At 37.4% G+C, this 17,199-nt stretch overlaps 2 protein-coding genes across 4 annotated transcripts in view; one reads left to right on the top strand and one right to left on the bottom strand.

The window, feature by feature from the left end:
* The window catches only part of LOC105394220, a 29,219-nt gene extending 22,159 nt beyond the window's left edge, over positions 1–7,060 (top strand). The window contains exons 18-21 of one of the 2 annotated variants that reach the window (XM_038118431.2): positions 212–368; positions 530–670; positions 2,196–2,269; positions 3,540–7,060. In XM_038118431.2, the coding sequence (XP_037974359.2) occupies positions 212–368; positions 530–670; positions 2,196–2,269; positions 3,540–4,112 (945 nt within the window). In that variant the 3' untranslated portion in view covers positions 4,113–7,060. Of the gene's footprint in view, positions 1–193; positions 369–529; positions 671–2,195; positions 2,270–3,539 lie in introns of both variants that reach the window. The other variant, XM_038118439.2, reaches the window with a different exon arrangement.
* Positions 7,061–7,305: 245 nt separating this feature from the next.
* On the bottom strand, positions 7,306–16,605 carry LOC105394204 (phospholipase A2). Of its 2 annotated transcripts, XM_048626251.1 has the most exons (5): positions 16,420–16,605; positions 14,996–15,134; positions 14,217–14,376; positions 8,058–8,210; positions 7,306–7,571 (listed from the first exon to the last, which is right to left on the bottom strand). In XM_048626251.1, the coding sequence occupies exons 2-5, from the start codon at positions 15,054–15,056 to the stop codon at positions 7,487–7,489; spliced, it is 459 nt and encodes a 152-aa protein (XP_048482208.1). In that variant the 5' UTR covers positions 15,057–15,134; positions 16,420–16,605; the 3' UTR covers positions 7,306–7,486. The 2 variants fall into 2 exon arrangements, with proteins under 2 accessions (XP_048482208.1, XP_011564355.3); XM_011566053.3 differs by lacking the exon at positions 16,420–16,605 and having other exon boundaries at positions 14,996–15,230.
* Positions 16,606–17,199: the final 594 nt, after the last annotated feature.

Below are 17,199 nucleotides of genomic sequence, written 5' to 3'. Positions count from 1 at the left end.
TGTTTGTCTTCTTCCTCTGATTCAAACCAAACTTTCCTCTATTTAATGTGTAATGTGAAAAATGTCTTCCTAAATTTATATAAGTAACTTTAAAACGCTTGAAAATCTAGCTACAACCACTTGCACCCTTAACTTGCCGCTTCCTCACCTTCTGTTTTCTGTTCTTCCACAAATAAACCACCTTGAACCAAAGAAGGCGTCTCGGTTCCAGGCTGAGCTGAGCTTCCAGACGGGGCAAGTCATACATGTGTACGGGGAAATGGATGATGATGGCTTCTATATGGCGGAAATTGACGGAGTCAGAGGCCTGGTGCCCAGTAACTTCTTGACTGACGCCAGTGATCAGTACGCTGCTAGTCAAGCCCCAGGTTAGTAACTCCACATGTTTTATGATATCTATGTAGAGAATAACTCTGTAAATAACTGCAGCACCAAGTGATGAGCATTAAATGACATATTACTGAACCAAACATGAAAAGACTGTATACCTGTATAAGTGATTGATGATATTCGTCTGTGTCTCTTCCAGGAGGTTCAGGGCAGCGGCCGATAGCCGGGCGAGGCCGGGGCCCGGCGGGGCAGGGGCCGACGGGGCCCGGGGCGCGCGGGCCGCCGCCCCCGCCGCGGGACAACGTGGCGCCAGCACCGCGCGGACCACACAGGAAGGCAGGTTTGTACCCATCATTGCTGTCTGTGTGTAGGCCGACAGGCTTTACTTATCGCTGTCATAGTTTGACATCCCTGTTAGAATATTTAATACGATTTGACTAAATAACTGCAATTTCATAAGTTAATTTAAAAAAGAATAATTATGATGATGGGGACATTTTACTTTTTGAAGAGGTGTTGTTGATGGTTTACAATGTAAATAAGTTAGTTTACCACTAAGGTGATGTTTAATGTGCTGTAATGTATGTATATTCAAAGCACAAGTTAAAGTCTCATAAATCATAATACACTCACATGCAATGAACAAGTTCCATTGAGAATAGCACCAAATTACTCCTAAACAGAAAACACTATCTTAATCCGTCTATCTGCAATGAATTATGTACATTTAACAGCGCATCAGAATATTACCTTTACAAAACGTAAAAATTTCGAAATCAAATTCAAAATTTAAATGTTTTAAAAATTGGGGTCATTTGGTGTAAACATTTTGTAAGTTGAACTTTTCGATTGCTCGTGACTGTATAATTCCTTTATCCGTTTATACATTTTTAAAACTGTAACCATCAACAATATCTTTAACGATTAAAAAAATAAGTAAAAATCACTTTTAAATAAGTTTCGGTAAGTGTTCCAGTGCAAGACTAAGCGCATTGGGGAGATAATTCTGATTACTAAGAGCTTTGAGTGTTTCATGTTTGCACCTTGGACTTGCTATGTGATTTACTAAGAGACGCTAGCTATATTTCGCTCTGGTACCCTCTATCATCTTTCCTGTACACAGTCTAGCGATTGCGACGGGACTTGTTTGTACAAATTTTAATGTTACTACTGTCTTGAAATAATATATTCCGTTTTGCAATAAAATATTATAAATACCTACGTAAAATTATGATATTCTATCAAATCTTAGGTACGATACCTTGGTAAAATTAATTTTGTGTGATTAATATTTTGATGGTCCAGTCGTAACTTATATGGTTATGAAGATTATGGTAATCCAACTGTACCAGTATTTGTATCTAGGACTTGAGAAAACAGTAAAACGGAATAGTCTAAGATGGAAGTCCGGTTGCAATCTACGGAGCACTAAGACTCTTGGTGTACACTTCGCTAATAACACTATCTTGGATGACACAGTCACAAACATCGTTCAAAAACCAGAAAATAAAAATAAATACAATTTAATCCCTCAAATACACGAACTTAAAAGTACTCAAGGTACGAGCGATAATGGACGTCACATGTTTGTCCAACAAAATAGAATGAGACCTTATTTTATGTTTATCTCCGTTATCTATCCAACTCTCTGTACTTTTTATTTTTCTCCCTATGTTTTCTACAGTATAAAGGGCACAATGTACCTTGTTTTAGAGAAGTCAGTCAAAGCATTTGATGGGTAGGCTCTAAACAAATACACGCAACATAGCCTCGCACTTAGCTCACGATGTGCGTGAGGTGTGATCCAAGATTCAAGTTGTTGTCTGTGGTCACTATATATGTTGTGTGTATTGTCTGTTTGCTAGATGCCTGCCCTCTTCCCCCTTCTCAGTTAGACCACAACACATGCGCCAGTAATCCAGAACAGGCGAATGCTCAGGTAAAAAAATAATATTAATCGACCCACAACAATACTGTTTTACTCAGATATACTAAATATGCAACGATACTATATAGTCGTTTTTGTTCAACTATCACTTCATGTCTTTAGATTTTATTTTCCTCACTGTATTATTTTCTTCTCAATTTTTTGTTTCTCTTTATCTGTATTTATATCTTGCGACTCATTGTTACGCTCAGTATAAGACGCGGGGCGTCTACTGTTACCGATAATATTCGGTCCATTAGAAGCATTCCGGACAAAACATTTACATTTACTTAGATATCATTGCATACTGGACCAAGGCATACCGAGACCGAACAAAACAAACACTGGCGTTACTTCACTCACATAAATACCATTACCATATAACAGTTCTCTGAAGCCTGTGAATGTGGTCCGTGTCCAAAAATACTGTTCGATTACTGTAATCAAGGTGTAAATATAACATGTAAAAGTATTTATCTAATTGAATTTATAAATAAAATTTATTGAAAAGAGAGAACACCCTACACTTTTTTCATGAAATATCATGTAATCGAACAGTCTTTTTTATTTTATGCTTTATGTCGTACCTAGTTAAGAATGCGCATGCATCAATGTGTCATAGTGGATTTCTTTATTTCCGAAGATTTATAATTTATCACACTTTTCAGCCTTATGTGTGTAAATGCATGAACGTAGAAACGCACATTGTATGACGGTAGTGTTAATATTGAAATCCACTTAAATTTATGGCTTATGTGATATTCTATTAACTTAATATTTTTTATTATCACTGCCTTGTTATAGTACATAGTGCAGTATCAAGTCATCGAAATAAATCGAAAAAATGCAGTTTGAATATTGTTATTTGGTAGCCTAATAAGTCCAACTTTATTTTTCATTAATGTATAATCAAAGTCACACATACTTAATGGTGAAATAATACGTAAATCATAGCAATATTCGAATACATGATGGTCACTAAGTGTCAATTACTATTTGAAAGTAGCCGTTGCCCAAATCAATAGCCAGTGACAATTTCTCAAATATTTTTTTCCCCTTAATTCAAACAAAGGGGCTAAGTACTTAGGTACGCTACCTGAAATTTGAATTTATGATCACAACTTATCACAAACATATTTCAAGTCATAAACCATCAGTAACATTTATTTGTAAACGCTTGAGAGTATGCTTATCATGAATCTCTAAGCTTGTAATCACACTTTTAAAAACTAAAAGTATATTTTGCAATTAACTATATTGATTTATTAATTGTATACTACAGGCGAGAGCGAGAGGCGCAGTAGCGATCGCGCAGGCGCAGAGCACGACCGCGCGCACGAGCGCTGGTAACGTGAGCTCCCCCACCGTGCAGTCCCCGGGCACTAACCCCGGCATCAGCGGCCTGCAGCAGGGCATGCAGAACATGCAGGCTATGCAAGGAATGCAAAACATGCAGGGAATGCAAAACATGCAGGGGATGCAAAACATGCAGGGGATGCAAAACATGCAAGGGATGCAAAACATGCAAGGGATGCAAGGTATGCAAGGGATGCAAGGAATGCAGGGAATGCAAGGTATGCAAGGTGTACAAAATATGCAGGGAATGCAGACGACACCACAATCGCAAACTCAACAGCCCCTCACAACGAGTGCGCCGTCGCCCGCGCGCCGCGCCGGCCCCGCCATTGTCCCCCCGCCCTCAGCTCAGCCGCTGCAAACTCCTCAGCAACAACAACCGCCGACGTCACAGCCCAACCTCATGCAGAAGTTCTCAGAGATGACTGCACCCGGCGGTGACATCCTTAGTAAAGGGAAAGAACTAATCTTCATGAAGTTCGGCCTCGGAGGTAAATAATGGCGGCGGCTCGGGCCCCCGCGCCCCGCCGCTGCCGCCCCGCGGTCACGACTCATCATGTATCTGGTCGAGCTCGACTCCTCTTCTCTAATATTGGTTTCTCGGACGCTGCTGTTCTTGCTGCAAAAGACTATTTTCTTTGAATTTTCAAAGTCCGTGTGTAAAAAGGACCGTGTCTGTGGATTTTTCTACTGTAGCTGATTTGATTACAGAGAATGTTAGTGTAAGGGATCTGTAAATATTAAAATTCAATACACGCACAGTATAGATGGTTAATTAGTGCTGTCTTGATAGTATCCACGGTTGGAGTTGACATGTGAAGTTAGCTGTACTTGCAACACAAGTTTAAGATGACTTTAGATTGTTCAAGGTAACCGTACTCGAGTTGTTATAATCTTGAAAAACACTGTAAGTAGGACTGTCCATCATATCATAGACCTTTTTAAATATACTTAAGTGTTTAGTTTGTATAGTTATTTATTTGTAAATCAATAAAAAAATCAGCTATTTGTTTGTAATCTTGATAGTACAGTTACCTTTATCAAATGTTATGTATGAAATGTTACACCCTGTTGCATATTAGTGGTACAATGAGATATGTTAACACAATATCTTAAATTTGTAATTAACTACCTATTTATTATATTATCGTATATGACATAAATATATTATATACCTAGGTATGAAAATAATTTACGTAGTCGTCTAATTGTTATTTCACAGTATCATGATCACTTTATAAAGTTGTGAAAATTATTATTCTTAATTTTTCAATTGCTAGTTTAAATTTGGAATTATACCCTATAAACTGTACTTACCTAAATGTCTTTTTTCACTATCTATAGTCAGGAGGATCGCTGTTTGAGTATGACTATGTGGTGTTCATGAAATACATAACCTATGCCATTTACTCTCTACCAACCGTCCTGCAATTTCTTAATACTTAATTAAATATTAACCGTTTAAAAGTGTTCAATGGAATATGCACTAAACTTAAGAAGATTGCGTAATGGTGCGTACTTTCTAGTCTATGCAATCCTGGGAAATGGCTAATGTAAACAATTAAATTCTGTACTAACTCTTTAAAATAAAATCGTACAATATTTATAACATAAATAATCATATTGTAACCGTAACATTTATATCAATATAAATTATTGCGATGAGGTGTCAGGTGTGCAAGATTCGGACTTATCATGTTATAAATCCGAATACCTACCAGTTGACTTCTATGTTGTAAAGAGTTCTAAGCAGGCATACGCTAACACTTTTGATTATATTTCTTCGAAATAATAATATTCTGTGATAGTAGACGTGATACCATCTCTATACTAATATAAAATACCATAATAAAATACAACGTCATTCAATCACTTAGTAATCTTCACTTTATCACATAACACCAATGAACATCCTTCAATGTTATTCCATTCAGCCTTAAAAAGTGTAACAATATCTATCATAATATATACGTAAGGACTTATATAAAATAACTATAAGTATATAGGCATTTGAAAAAACTTCTGCTGACCCAAACCAGATATTTTATAAAAGAGCATATGATTTGTTACATACCTAGCTAATTATTCTGATTAATTAATTAAGTTATTTCCAAACAATGTAAATCAATGAATAGGTACCTAAATAACTATGATCAGTAGACAATCCTGATTCCTAAAACATTAAATTTAAAGATTTTTTTTATAAAGCTTAATCAAATTGGGAGTTTAAACTGTAGTGAGTAAAGACTGCTTGTAAAGAGTTAAGTAAAATGGATAAAAAATTGAGAGTTCATCTGAAGATATCTTATAGATTGCCTTCATATGTAACGTTGTCTGCCTCTCAACTCAAATACTGTTACCTAAATTGTTTAGGACTTATGATGATCGGTTTCACTATCATCAAAATGCAGTGTCTTCTACATAAAAGGTATGTTAACTAAGTACAACAATTGAAGAAATAACTTCTGCGTTTTGCAAGACAGACTATTTGAATGATTTGAAGACAATATTGAAATCATTTACTTTATTATAGTTCTAAAGGTGGGTCTAATAATATTGGGTCGAACATTCCCAAAAGAGTAAAATTATAATGGTTTGAATCAATATTTAGACATTCACAAGTTGTTGTTGTACATAATTTGGTGAGTAAGTCCGCTTGGGGATGTAGGCTATGAGGAGATTGATGAGATTGCTCACTTCGTATACAAGGGATTCTCTAATAAGTCCTTTAAATAAAACGCTTCGTTATTTATCTATTGAACATTCTCGTATATTCAAACCTTTTCACATAAATAATTGAATCCTGAATTAGCTTGATTACTAGAAATAACCATTTATATCTAACGGCTGATTTTTAAAACGCTTTTATAAATGGTAGACGCTTCTGGTCTTTGTATTGTACCCCGTGGATGAAGAACAGAACTAGATAAATATTAGTCAACCATTTTAAAACCATTTTATTTACAGCCGTGTCATATAACCCCACTTTAGTAGTCCACAATACGTTAAAAAAATATAAATTTTATATAATTATTATTATATGTATGTTAATAATGGTTGTACATAATGATGTTGCAATTGCCTGGGGTTTAATGTTTTAGCTAAGCACTGTGCTACATATCTATTAACTTGTATTTGAAGTTTTCTATCATTGAATATGAATAAACTAGCGTTATTTCTAACACAGTTCAAAGTTGTTCACTTGTTTATACGTTGTTATGACTCTGTATCCATATCTTTTATCACAATGTAACGACGTGTATGGTTATTTATACGAAATAATATAAATACTATGTATATTAATCGTACATTCAGTGTGCGTAATTTAAATAAAGAGTTGTATATTATATTTAATGGTGAATTATGAAAACACTATAATGGATAAATCTTTAACAATGTACCAATGAAATATGCTAAAAAATAAATAATACAAATGCCGCTTCTTTATTTTTTGTATTACTCTTTAAAACTTCGATCACCTAATATACCTATCTGGTTGTAATTTACTTATATAAATTAGTAAAGTTACTTATAAATCGTAGTATATCATTTTTTACATCTTACCAATCAAAACTTACATAAGGGAAATCATCGCTAATAGGTGTACTTATATTGTATTTCTATTATTTACAATATGTAATAGTATTTACTTACAGTTTAATTTATTTACCTTGGCAACCATTTAGTTATAATAATACTGTTGCAACCTTAATTTTAGTTTAATATCACATCAAGATTATTACATCACATGTCATTCACCAGTACAGTATTCATTCATACATATATATTGTTCACTCTCACTCAGCTTCTTGTACGTTATAATTATAAATAAACTATTAATTTATTTTTATAAATAAAATGTTAGTTTAATGATTAATAATTAGGAACGTCGAACCACTGGTAGAGTTTCTGGCCATTTTCATTGAATTCGTATTTGATGCATTTTCTCCGTAGCCATCTGCAAATAAAAATATATTTACTTACTTTACAAACTGAGGCTTGGCCTTTACGCGTACGTCCCGGGTTCGAAACCTACGTGGGACCATCCATACAAGTGGACATGTAGCAAGCTGTTTTATTTTCGACTTAGGCTTACGACAACTCTCTATGTACCCCTTCATTATAAATTCGGGGTACTTTTCGTCCTTCGTATTGCGTTATTTGATACAATTTAAAAGTTATTCGTCTACGCAGGCTTTCAATTTTAATTTTATTAGACGAGTGACTCGTTTACGAGTCCCCTCTACCTGCCCCTTAGGGGATTAGGTACGTATACGTATATATATTACGCATTATGTATGTATTTAAAGTTTGTTTTTTAATCTATTGGTGGGACAATCGACTGTTGATGAACCGTTCAGAATCTATCAATTTAGTACCTATCTAAGATTAAAAAAACAGACTTTAAGTATGTAGATGTAGCAATCCTCCCATTGAAACTCACCCGCTTTTCTTCGCACACCGGACGATGGGGTAGTCGTATCTGTAGCACTTGGTGCCGATGACGTTGAAGTACACGGAGCCCACCTGGCCGGCCGACGTGGTGTTGGCGGAGTGCAGGCAGCGCTGGAACCTCTCGTCACAGTCGCAATGCAACCTGCACAAACACGATGTAATATTAAAGCCTGGAATTCACTGGGGCATATAGGACTACTGTTACAAAACATTGTTCTCAGAACATTTTGGTAATATGTGATATGTACGACAGTAGTCTCCGCCGAGATATCAAAGAGTCAAAACATGGAACGTGTTCTGCGTATTGTGGATATCTCTGCAAAGTCGCGAGCGACGTCGCGGCGACACGAAGATACACGGGCCTAGACGGGTTCCGCGACAATTTGTCGCCTAGTGAATACGAGGCTTAAGCCCTAAATAACGCAGCTTTCGTCATAATACCTACAACTCAAAAAAATTGGTTTGAAGTTTAGTTTCAAGTTCTAGTATTGTTGAGTTTGCGCCAATTTATCATAAAAACTCCACACTTATATTTTGAGTTGACTGGATCTATCTTCCTCTAAGTATACTTATAACTAGTTAGTATGTACATAATAAATATCTAGATACTGGTACCACATGAAAATACTTTGTTGATAAGGTCGTGAAAACGTGATTTTACGTGAAAAACACAATGGTCTGTCCAGATCAACACAAAAGGTATTCACAGCATTGGAATGGAGAGATAAGTACTTACATAGTGTTAAACCAGAACTACGTAGGTAACTTACTTCAACACAATTGATCTTTTATTCTATGATTTTGTAAGGAAAATAATAATCAGTCTCTCTATACAGGGAGTTGTAAAAGCGGCAAGTACAGTAAACCGGAAGAAGGTGACTCTACATTCTGTACAACTTTATATTTTCATTCTGTACAGCTTTTAATTGAACCTTCTAACTGCTTCGGCAGCAGTCTTTAATTCGGGCAGCTTGAAAACATCTGACAGTCGGATTGCCCACATACCCGGCAACGACCTCAGACCTAACTTGCTTGTGTTGCGGTCCACCAACCCGCGCTAGGCCAGCGTGGTGGACTAGACCTAAACCACTTCATTGGAAGGAGACCCGTGCACCAGCAGCAGGAACGTGATGGGTCGTGATGATGACGATGAACCTTCTAACCTGGTATGGGGACGTAATAGATGGGTCTTGATGATAATAATAATAATAATAAGCCCCTCACAAATCTAACTCCACGTCCGGCACGACCACCAGTGCCACGTGAGGGGCGGACGCTGGCGTCGTTTTACGACATATACTAACCAGTGGCTAACGGAGACCTAGTCATCATCATGGTAGCGGAACGAAAGACGAAGCTACCCCAGGCGGGTCCCAGCGTCAACAGCGCTGGTCAATCCCGCTCCGGGCCACGAGGCTCGGGCTGCCCCTCGTACTCTGGGGGGGGCAACGGACCGCTCATCAGAGTGACGCGATCGAGCAGCAGATCGTCACCACTACTAGCAGAGGAGCCGCAGTTGCAAGGCACTGAGGATATTACTGGACCCTCCACTAGAAGGTACAATCTAAGATCGCTACCCGGGGGTCGCCGGGGCACACCTGGAGCCGATGCTGGGTGTCACAGCATGAGGACCATCGGTAGTGAGGAGCTGAACAGGCGGGCCCTCACTGGGAATGAACCCGAAGATACTACAGCCGACAAACCACCACCACCACCATCACCGACGTCGACCCATAGCCTCTTCACGTCGCCGGACTCGTCACCGCACAGTCACTACACTCGGACAAGCTCTACACAAGGGTCATCACGGAGGACATCGACATCGTCAACTCCTAGTTTCATGCCAGTGGATGTTGTGCAGGAGGCAAATGCCAACACACCTGCACCCATTACTGGTAACAAACGCACGCGACAAAAATGGTCGGAAGAAATGAATGTATTCATTTGGCGTGCATATCTTAAGATTACCAACCTGGAACAAAACACTGAGACTTACTTGCAACAACTACACGAACAATTCAACCAACAATTTCCTACCATGCAGGCATCAAGACAAAGAATAGGTGACCAAAGAAGGGCTATACTTTACAATAAATTGCTGTCACAGAGTATGCTAGATCAAATTAGGAATGAAGTACAAACGGAACTAGAAACTGGCCCTCAAACATGCACTCAATTGAACAGTCAAGACCTAAGCAACTCACGAATGAGATGGTCAGATGAGCTTAACGAAGCCATTGTAAAAATTTACTACACAGTGACGAAACTCGAAACCAATAAGACCGCTTATCGGAAAATTCTTCACACTCAGTTTATAAAACAGTTCCCATACTTATCACATCTGTCGGAACAACGCATTGCGGATCAAAGAAGAGTGATCATGTACAATAGACTGATTCCAGAAAGCAAAATAGAAACCATCAAACATGATGTCGAATTAGAGTTACAGGATATATCCCAAGATTCGCAACAATATGAAAATAGTGCTGTCAGGTGTCTGGATCAACGATTGAGACCTGCGGCAAACGAAAACACTGATGTAATAGACAATTCTTTACAACAGCAACACGAAATTGAATTCAATTGCACGATTACACCATTTCAAATGTCTCAATCGCCTAACATACTACATTCAGACCTAGATCACCAAAACACCTCTACCGTTACACACAATTGCCTCCCCGTCGTAGATCAAAACATTATCGCACAAAAATTTGAAGAGACTCTCAGACAATTTACTAACACTGAACCTACATCTAGACCACGTATACCTAAGCAAAAAACATCAAAGAAATTAGCACAAATAGTTGATTATATTAACAGTAACATTCTACCAATGCATGTTTCGCATGAACAGGACTTTATGACTCTACAAACACTTATATATACAGGGGCATTCACTGCAGCAATTTGCAATGGATCTAAAGTTAACCTTGACGGTAACTCATCTGAAAATAACCAAGTTAAACCCAAACAGAAACCGCCATGGCAAAAAAGATTAGAAGGTAACATAGAGCAGATACGATCAGACTTAGACTTACAGAATATATGAGGGGTAACCGAAGTCCAAGAGTTGTTTCAGCAGTAGAGAGAATTAAAATTAAGTACAAAATTCACGCACAGTATGAAGACCCTAACACCGATCTCAATCATTACCTAGACACCCTTAAACAGAAATTGAATACTAAAGCTAGTCGACTAAAAAGGTATTTGACATGCACCAACCGAAAGAAACAAAACGCACTTTTCGATAACAACGAGAAAACATTTTATAGGAATCTTAACGAAAATAATACTACACACCAACCGACTGACGATACGCCAACCAAACAAGATCTGCATGAGTTTTGGGCAAATATATGGGAGAGACCGGTCCAACATAATAACAACACAGACTTAACACACGAACCTAGCGAATTACCGGAAATGCAATTTGAAAACATTTCTCCCGGCACACTCATACAAGTCATTAAACGCACACACAACTGGAAATCACCCGGATCAGATAACATACACAATTTTTGGTACAAAAAGTTCACGGCCACACATCCATACATCCACAGCCACATAAATAAATTCATACAATCACCAGACACCCTCCCGGAATACATCACGCATGGAGTTACACACATGCTTCCAAAAGACAAAGAAGATACTAAAAACCCTGCAAAATACCGACCAATAACGTGTCTACAAACAATTTATAAGATTTTAACAGGATGCATCAAAGAAGTAATATACGGACATTTAATAGAACATAGTATACTTGCAGAAGAACAAAAAGGGTGCAGAAAGTTTAGCCAAGGTTGTAAAGAACAATTGATAATAGATAGTGTAGCAATGAAACAGGCCCTTAAAAAGAAAAAAAACATCCACACCATGTACATTGATTACAGAAAAGCTTTTGACTCAGTGCCACACAGTTGGCTTTTACAGGTCCTTACTCAATACAAAATTCATCCGACAATTATAGAGTTCCTAAAAACTTCGATGCAAAAATGGCAAACAGTTCTGACAATACGGCAAAATGGGGCATCAGTGATTACGGAACCGATCAATATACAGCGTGGAATCTTCCAAGGAGATGCACTCAGCCCATTGTGGTTTTGTCTAGCCCTAAACCCGCTCTCTAATCTACTAAACAAAACTAAGACAGGATATGAATTAACCCACGAAAACAGCTCATTCAACTTGACTCACCTGATGTTCATGGATGATATTAAAATATATGCATCTAATAAAACAGGACTATTTAAATTAGCAGACATAACACAGACATTCTCAAATGATATACAAATGCAGTTTGGTATAGACAAGTGTAAAATACATTCTATTGAGCGAGGCAAATTACTACCCACTACGTACACTCTTGACTCAGGTGAGGTTATTGAACCGTTAGATGATAACTCCACTTACAAATACTTAGGTTTCCACCAATCCAGACAAATTCACCATAAAAGTACAAAATATGAACTCACAAAAAAATTTAAACACCGATTGAACCTTATACTCAAAAGCCATCTGAACTCTAGAAATTTAATCAAAGCCATAAACACATTTGCAATCCCAATCCTTACATACTCATTTGGTGTAATCTCATGGTCTAAGACAGATTTAACAAAACTCCAACAGATCATTAATACGCACCTAACCAAACACCGAAAGCACCACCCTAAATCAGCAATACAACGACTAACTTTGCCACGAAGCGAAGGAGGAAGAGGAATCATAGATATTCAAAATCTGCACAATACACAAATATCAAACCTAAGGAAATATTTTCACCACAATGCCCAGACATCCACACTGCATGAATTTATAAACAAGATAGATGACAAATATACCCCCCTAAACCTGAAAAATCGTAATACCCAAATAAATGAAAAAGTCTCGACACTACAGAACAAAATATCTGCCTGGTCACAAAAATCTCTACATGGACGTCACAGGGCTGAACTCAACCAAGCCCACGTTGACAAGAGTGAGTCGAACAGCTGGCTCAAACGAGGAGAGTTATTCCCTGAGACTGAAGCATTCATGCTCGCTATCCAGGATCAGGTAATAGCCACAAAAAACTACCGGAAGTACATAACAAAAGAACTAAATAATCAACCGGATATGTGCAGACACTGTAACAGTGCATCTGAAACTATACAGCACATTACTGGAGCCTGCAAAGCATTGGTACAGACAGACTACAAACACAGACATGACCAAGTAGCTGCAATAGTACACCAAAATTTGATCCATAGATACCAGTTTATCTCCAAAAAATCTCCATACTATAAATACAAACCCTCCACAGTAAACGAAAATGATCTATGCAAAATTTACTGGGACAGAACCATTTTGACTGACAAAACAGTACACTACAATAGGCCGGACATCACATTACATGATAAAAATACCAACACAGTATTCCTCATAGATATAGCCATACCAAATAGTCACAACATACAGAAGACCATATCTGAGAAACTCAGTAAATATAAAGAACTTGCAATAGAAGTCAAAACTCAATGGAAAGTACATGCAGTCCATATAGTCCCCATAGTCTTGTCTTCAACAGGAATCATACCCAAAACCCTTAAAAATAGCCTAGAAATATTGAAAATTCCACTCTACACAATCCACCTTCTACAAAAAGCCACAATCTTGAACACCTGCCGCATCACAAGGAAATTCCTGACCTCATCATCCTGCATCACCGATCCGGTTACGTTTGGCTAAGGCCCGCGTGATCTGGATATTAAACGTACCCCTCAACCTCAACAGAGGGAGAACAAAAAATATATATATAATAATAATAATAATAATAATAATAATATGTGGGGACATCTCACACACGGCCATCCGACCCCAAGCTAGGTAGAACCTGTGTTATGGGTGTCGGACAGCTGATATATCTACACAAATACATAGATAGATAGATACTAAATATAAATATCAACACCCAAGACCCGAGAACAAATATCTGTGTTTAAACAAATATCCGCCCCAGCCGGGAATCGAACCCGGGACCTTCGGCTCAGTAGTCAGGGTCACTAACCACTACGCCATTCGGTCGTCATGATGATGTTGATGAACCTTCTATCCTGGTATATGGACGTAATTGATGGGTCGTGATAATGACGATGAGCTTTCTAACCTGGTATAATACGCCGTGTTGGTGAGGTTGTGTTTCTTCTCTCCAGCCTCCATGGAGTCGGGGCAGTGGTCGTGTTCGCGACAGCACGCGTCTGTCTCTCTCTCACTGCCGAGGTCTTCGAATCCGTCCGCCGAGTTGCCCGGACCGCACCATTTTGTACCTTTAGGGTTGAAAGGGTTAGTTATTTTATTAACTGTATGTAGGACAGGCCTATGTCCAGATGATAGATGATTTTATTGGGTGATGATGATGTATGAAAGGAGCCTGTAGGAGAAAAGTATGGAAGGAGCCTCCGAGCTCCCCGAGTGACGTAGGTATCAACATAATATTTTGTACGTTATACAGGATGTCGATGCATCGCCGTGGGAGATCTATATTATATACGTCCGGCAAACCCTTGTTGTGTTATATCTACATAATAATATCTCGAAACCCCCTGCCAAGCGTAATGATCATGGCAAAACTTCTTCAGTAGGTATAGCTAGGAGAAGGATAAGTACCCTAGGATATATATTTTTTATTATTCTGTAGATTATCTAAACACATTACTATCGTATGATATGTATGTCCGATTACATTGTAAATAAGAAGTGTATCGTATTTAAATGATTTAGGTAGATATCCCATTTATTTATCTACTTATTGTTTTCTAATAAAAAAACATAATTTTAAAATAAATTCATACCATTCGTTTGTTAGAAAGACCATTTCTGTGCCGAAGCCTTTCTCTAGAAATGCAACCGAACAATCCCATCAACTGAAAGAAGCACAAAACCAACCTGGGAAAATGAGACTGAATCTGGCCTGCCTCAACATCTCATCATATTCCTCCGGAGTCATGTCCCCTTCTAGCTCCTCGCCATACCCGTCCCCCCTAGCCGGGATCCGTATGTCAGTAAACACCCACCCATTACCAAACTGAACCAAACAAAACACTACTATTATTATTCTGAACATCACTATTGTCTTTGCTTTCCAACTTTTTAAAATTTTCCGGAAGTAATTTAATTTTCACTTGAGTGTTCGAAATTTGAAATTTTACTTTTTCTTTTTAATTTGCGTTAGCGATGGCTGTTCTAATTAGCGTCGGATCCTGAATGATCGGCGTTAGGCATTGCATCTGTATTTAACCGCATTGTCTTTATCATGGCTGTAACTGTAAGCATAGGAAGTACAATGCAACCTCGCTGAAGCCTCGCCAGTTGACATGGACCCCCGCTTGTTCTGTATCTTATCTTTGCTTGTCATTGTTAATTGCATCGTTTTCGGAACTAAAATACACCAACTAGTTTTAAGGCGCAACTAATTGTTTGTTTAGAGCCCTTTTTATTTACTTTCTTAGTATGAAATTTCCGGATTGTTATCTTTGCTTTTCCTTCCTATTTTGTTGTGTCTCGGAACTAAGATAGTAAGTAGTATGTACCCTGCATGTCATATTTTTTATCTACATGATGTTGTTTATTTGTTTTGAGCCCTTTTTATTTACTTTCTACGAGTTTTCCGTATTCTTAAGAAGTTGTTATTTTGTAATTATTTAGCCTTGTTTAAAGGTAATATTTTGTCAGTCATATCTTACCTAGATAGGTACATCATGGTCTGTATCCTATCTAGTACTTATTTTAATATTTTCTATAGACATAGCCAGTTACTGACACTAAAAAAGGGCGCGAATTTTGTAATGTAAATCTATACTTACCCTAAACTCAAATATTGGAAACATTTTTCGTTTTCCAGGTTGTACTTTATTGAAATAATGTGGGTATACGAGTACATTATAGCTTCCTAAAGAAGATATTGCTATTATACTTATCTGAAATCTCATACAAATTTTATTTCTTGCTCTGCAACTTTTTTCAGGTGATTTCAATGTCCCTGTGTTAGTTCGATTAGTTAGTTAAATACTAGGATAGGTATAGTTTGGAAAGTTAAGGTGTTATGGAAAACCTAAATCTAAAGAAAACTCCTCGCGATCAAGAGTTATTAGTACTTTTTTTTAAATATGCTCTATGTAGAAACATATAAATAAATGTACCGGTGGTGAAAATCTATCAAAAAAAAAAAAATATTTATACCTACTTACCTTTTACCCAAGTTCCATAAAATGATTACGTATATCGTATTTAATTGATAGTTATAGTTCGTATTTAATGATAGTTTCATCTTTGGCTATTTCTACAAACTGTAATAAAATAAAAACACTCACTTCCGGCTTCCGGTTACATCACAGGGCGTTAACTAGACGTTTAAACGTAGATTGCCCGCCAATTAACGATTAATTAAGTAAAGAATCACTTCAACGAAACAATTCAATGCTAAGTCAAGGGTACTCAGTTACAGCGAGATAATCAATTATTTATTATTGTTACTAGAACAGAAACTGAACCACGGATTAAATCCTTGACTTCTGTGAGCATAAAATGGCATTTTCCTTCTTATGCTCCGTTTCACGAATGATGACCAGACCAATAAATGCGCGACATAACATCGGCATCGGCAATAACAGCTCGTAACGAATACAGTAAATATTTAAGTGTTTATGCAACGTTGTATTCAATAATGCTTATTTAAGATTATGGTAGTACACGAGTAGGTGTAGGCCTGTATACCTACTTGCCTTATAAAATTAACCTATACCTAAAATACCTATGTAGAAAGATATAACAGGAAAATTGGCCAAGTTCCGTGAATATAACTGTACCATAACTACCTACTGACGCATCTCTTTACGTTATGTAATAAGTACATGGCATATATAGTGGGTAAGTATGTACAACGAAAGACAATGCTTTCAGTGTAGCTTGTGAGAAGCGAAAAAACCTAAGTTTTATAAAATCGTATTATTAATCAAGAACGTCGTTACTAAAAGATATGCGGGCTACTTTGTCAAAATGAAAGACATTTATTTTCAAACAAATTAACCAAATTATCAGGCAGCAGTAATAAATTAACAAAGGCCTTACGCCTATCTAACTAAGGTGAGATG

This window comes from Plutella xylostella, chromosome 16 (assembly GCF_932276165.1).
Source record: "Plutella xylostella chromosome 16, ilPluXylo3.1, whole genome shotgun sequence".
NCBI lineage: Eukaryota > Metazoa > Arthropoda > Insecta > Lepidoptera > Plutellidae > Plutella > Plutella xylostella.
This window is presented reverse-complemented; position numbering and strand designations above follow the sequence as displayed.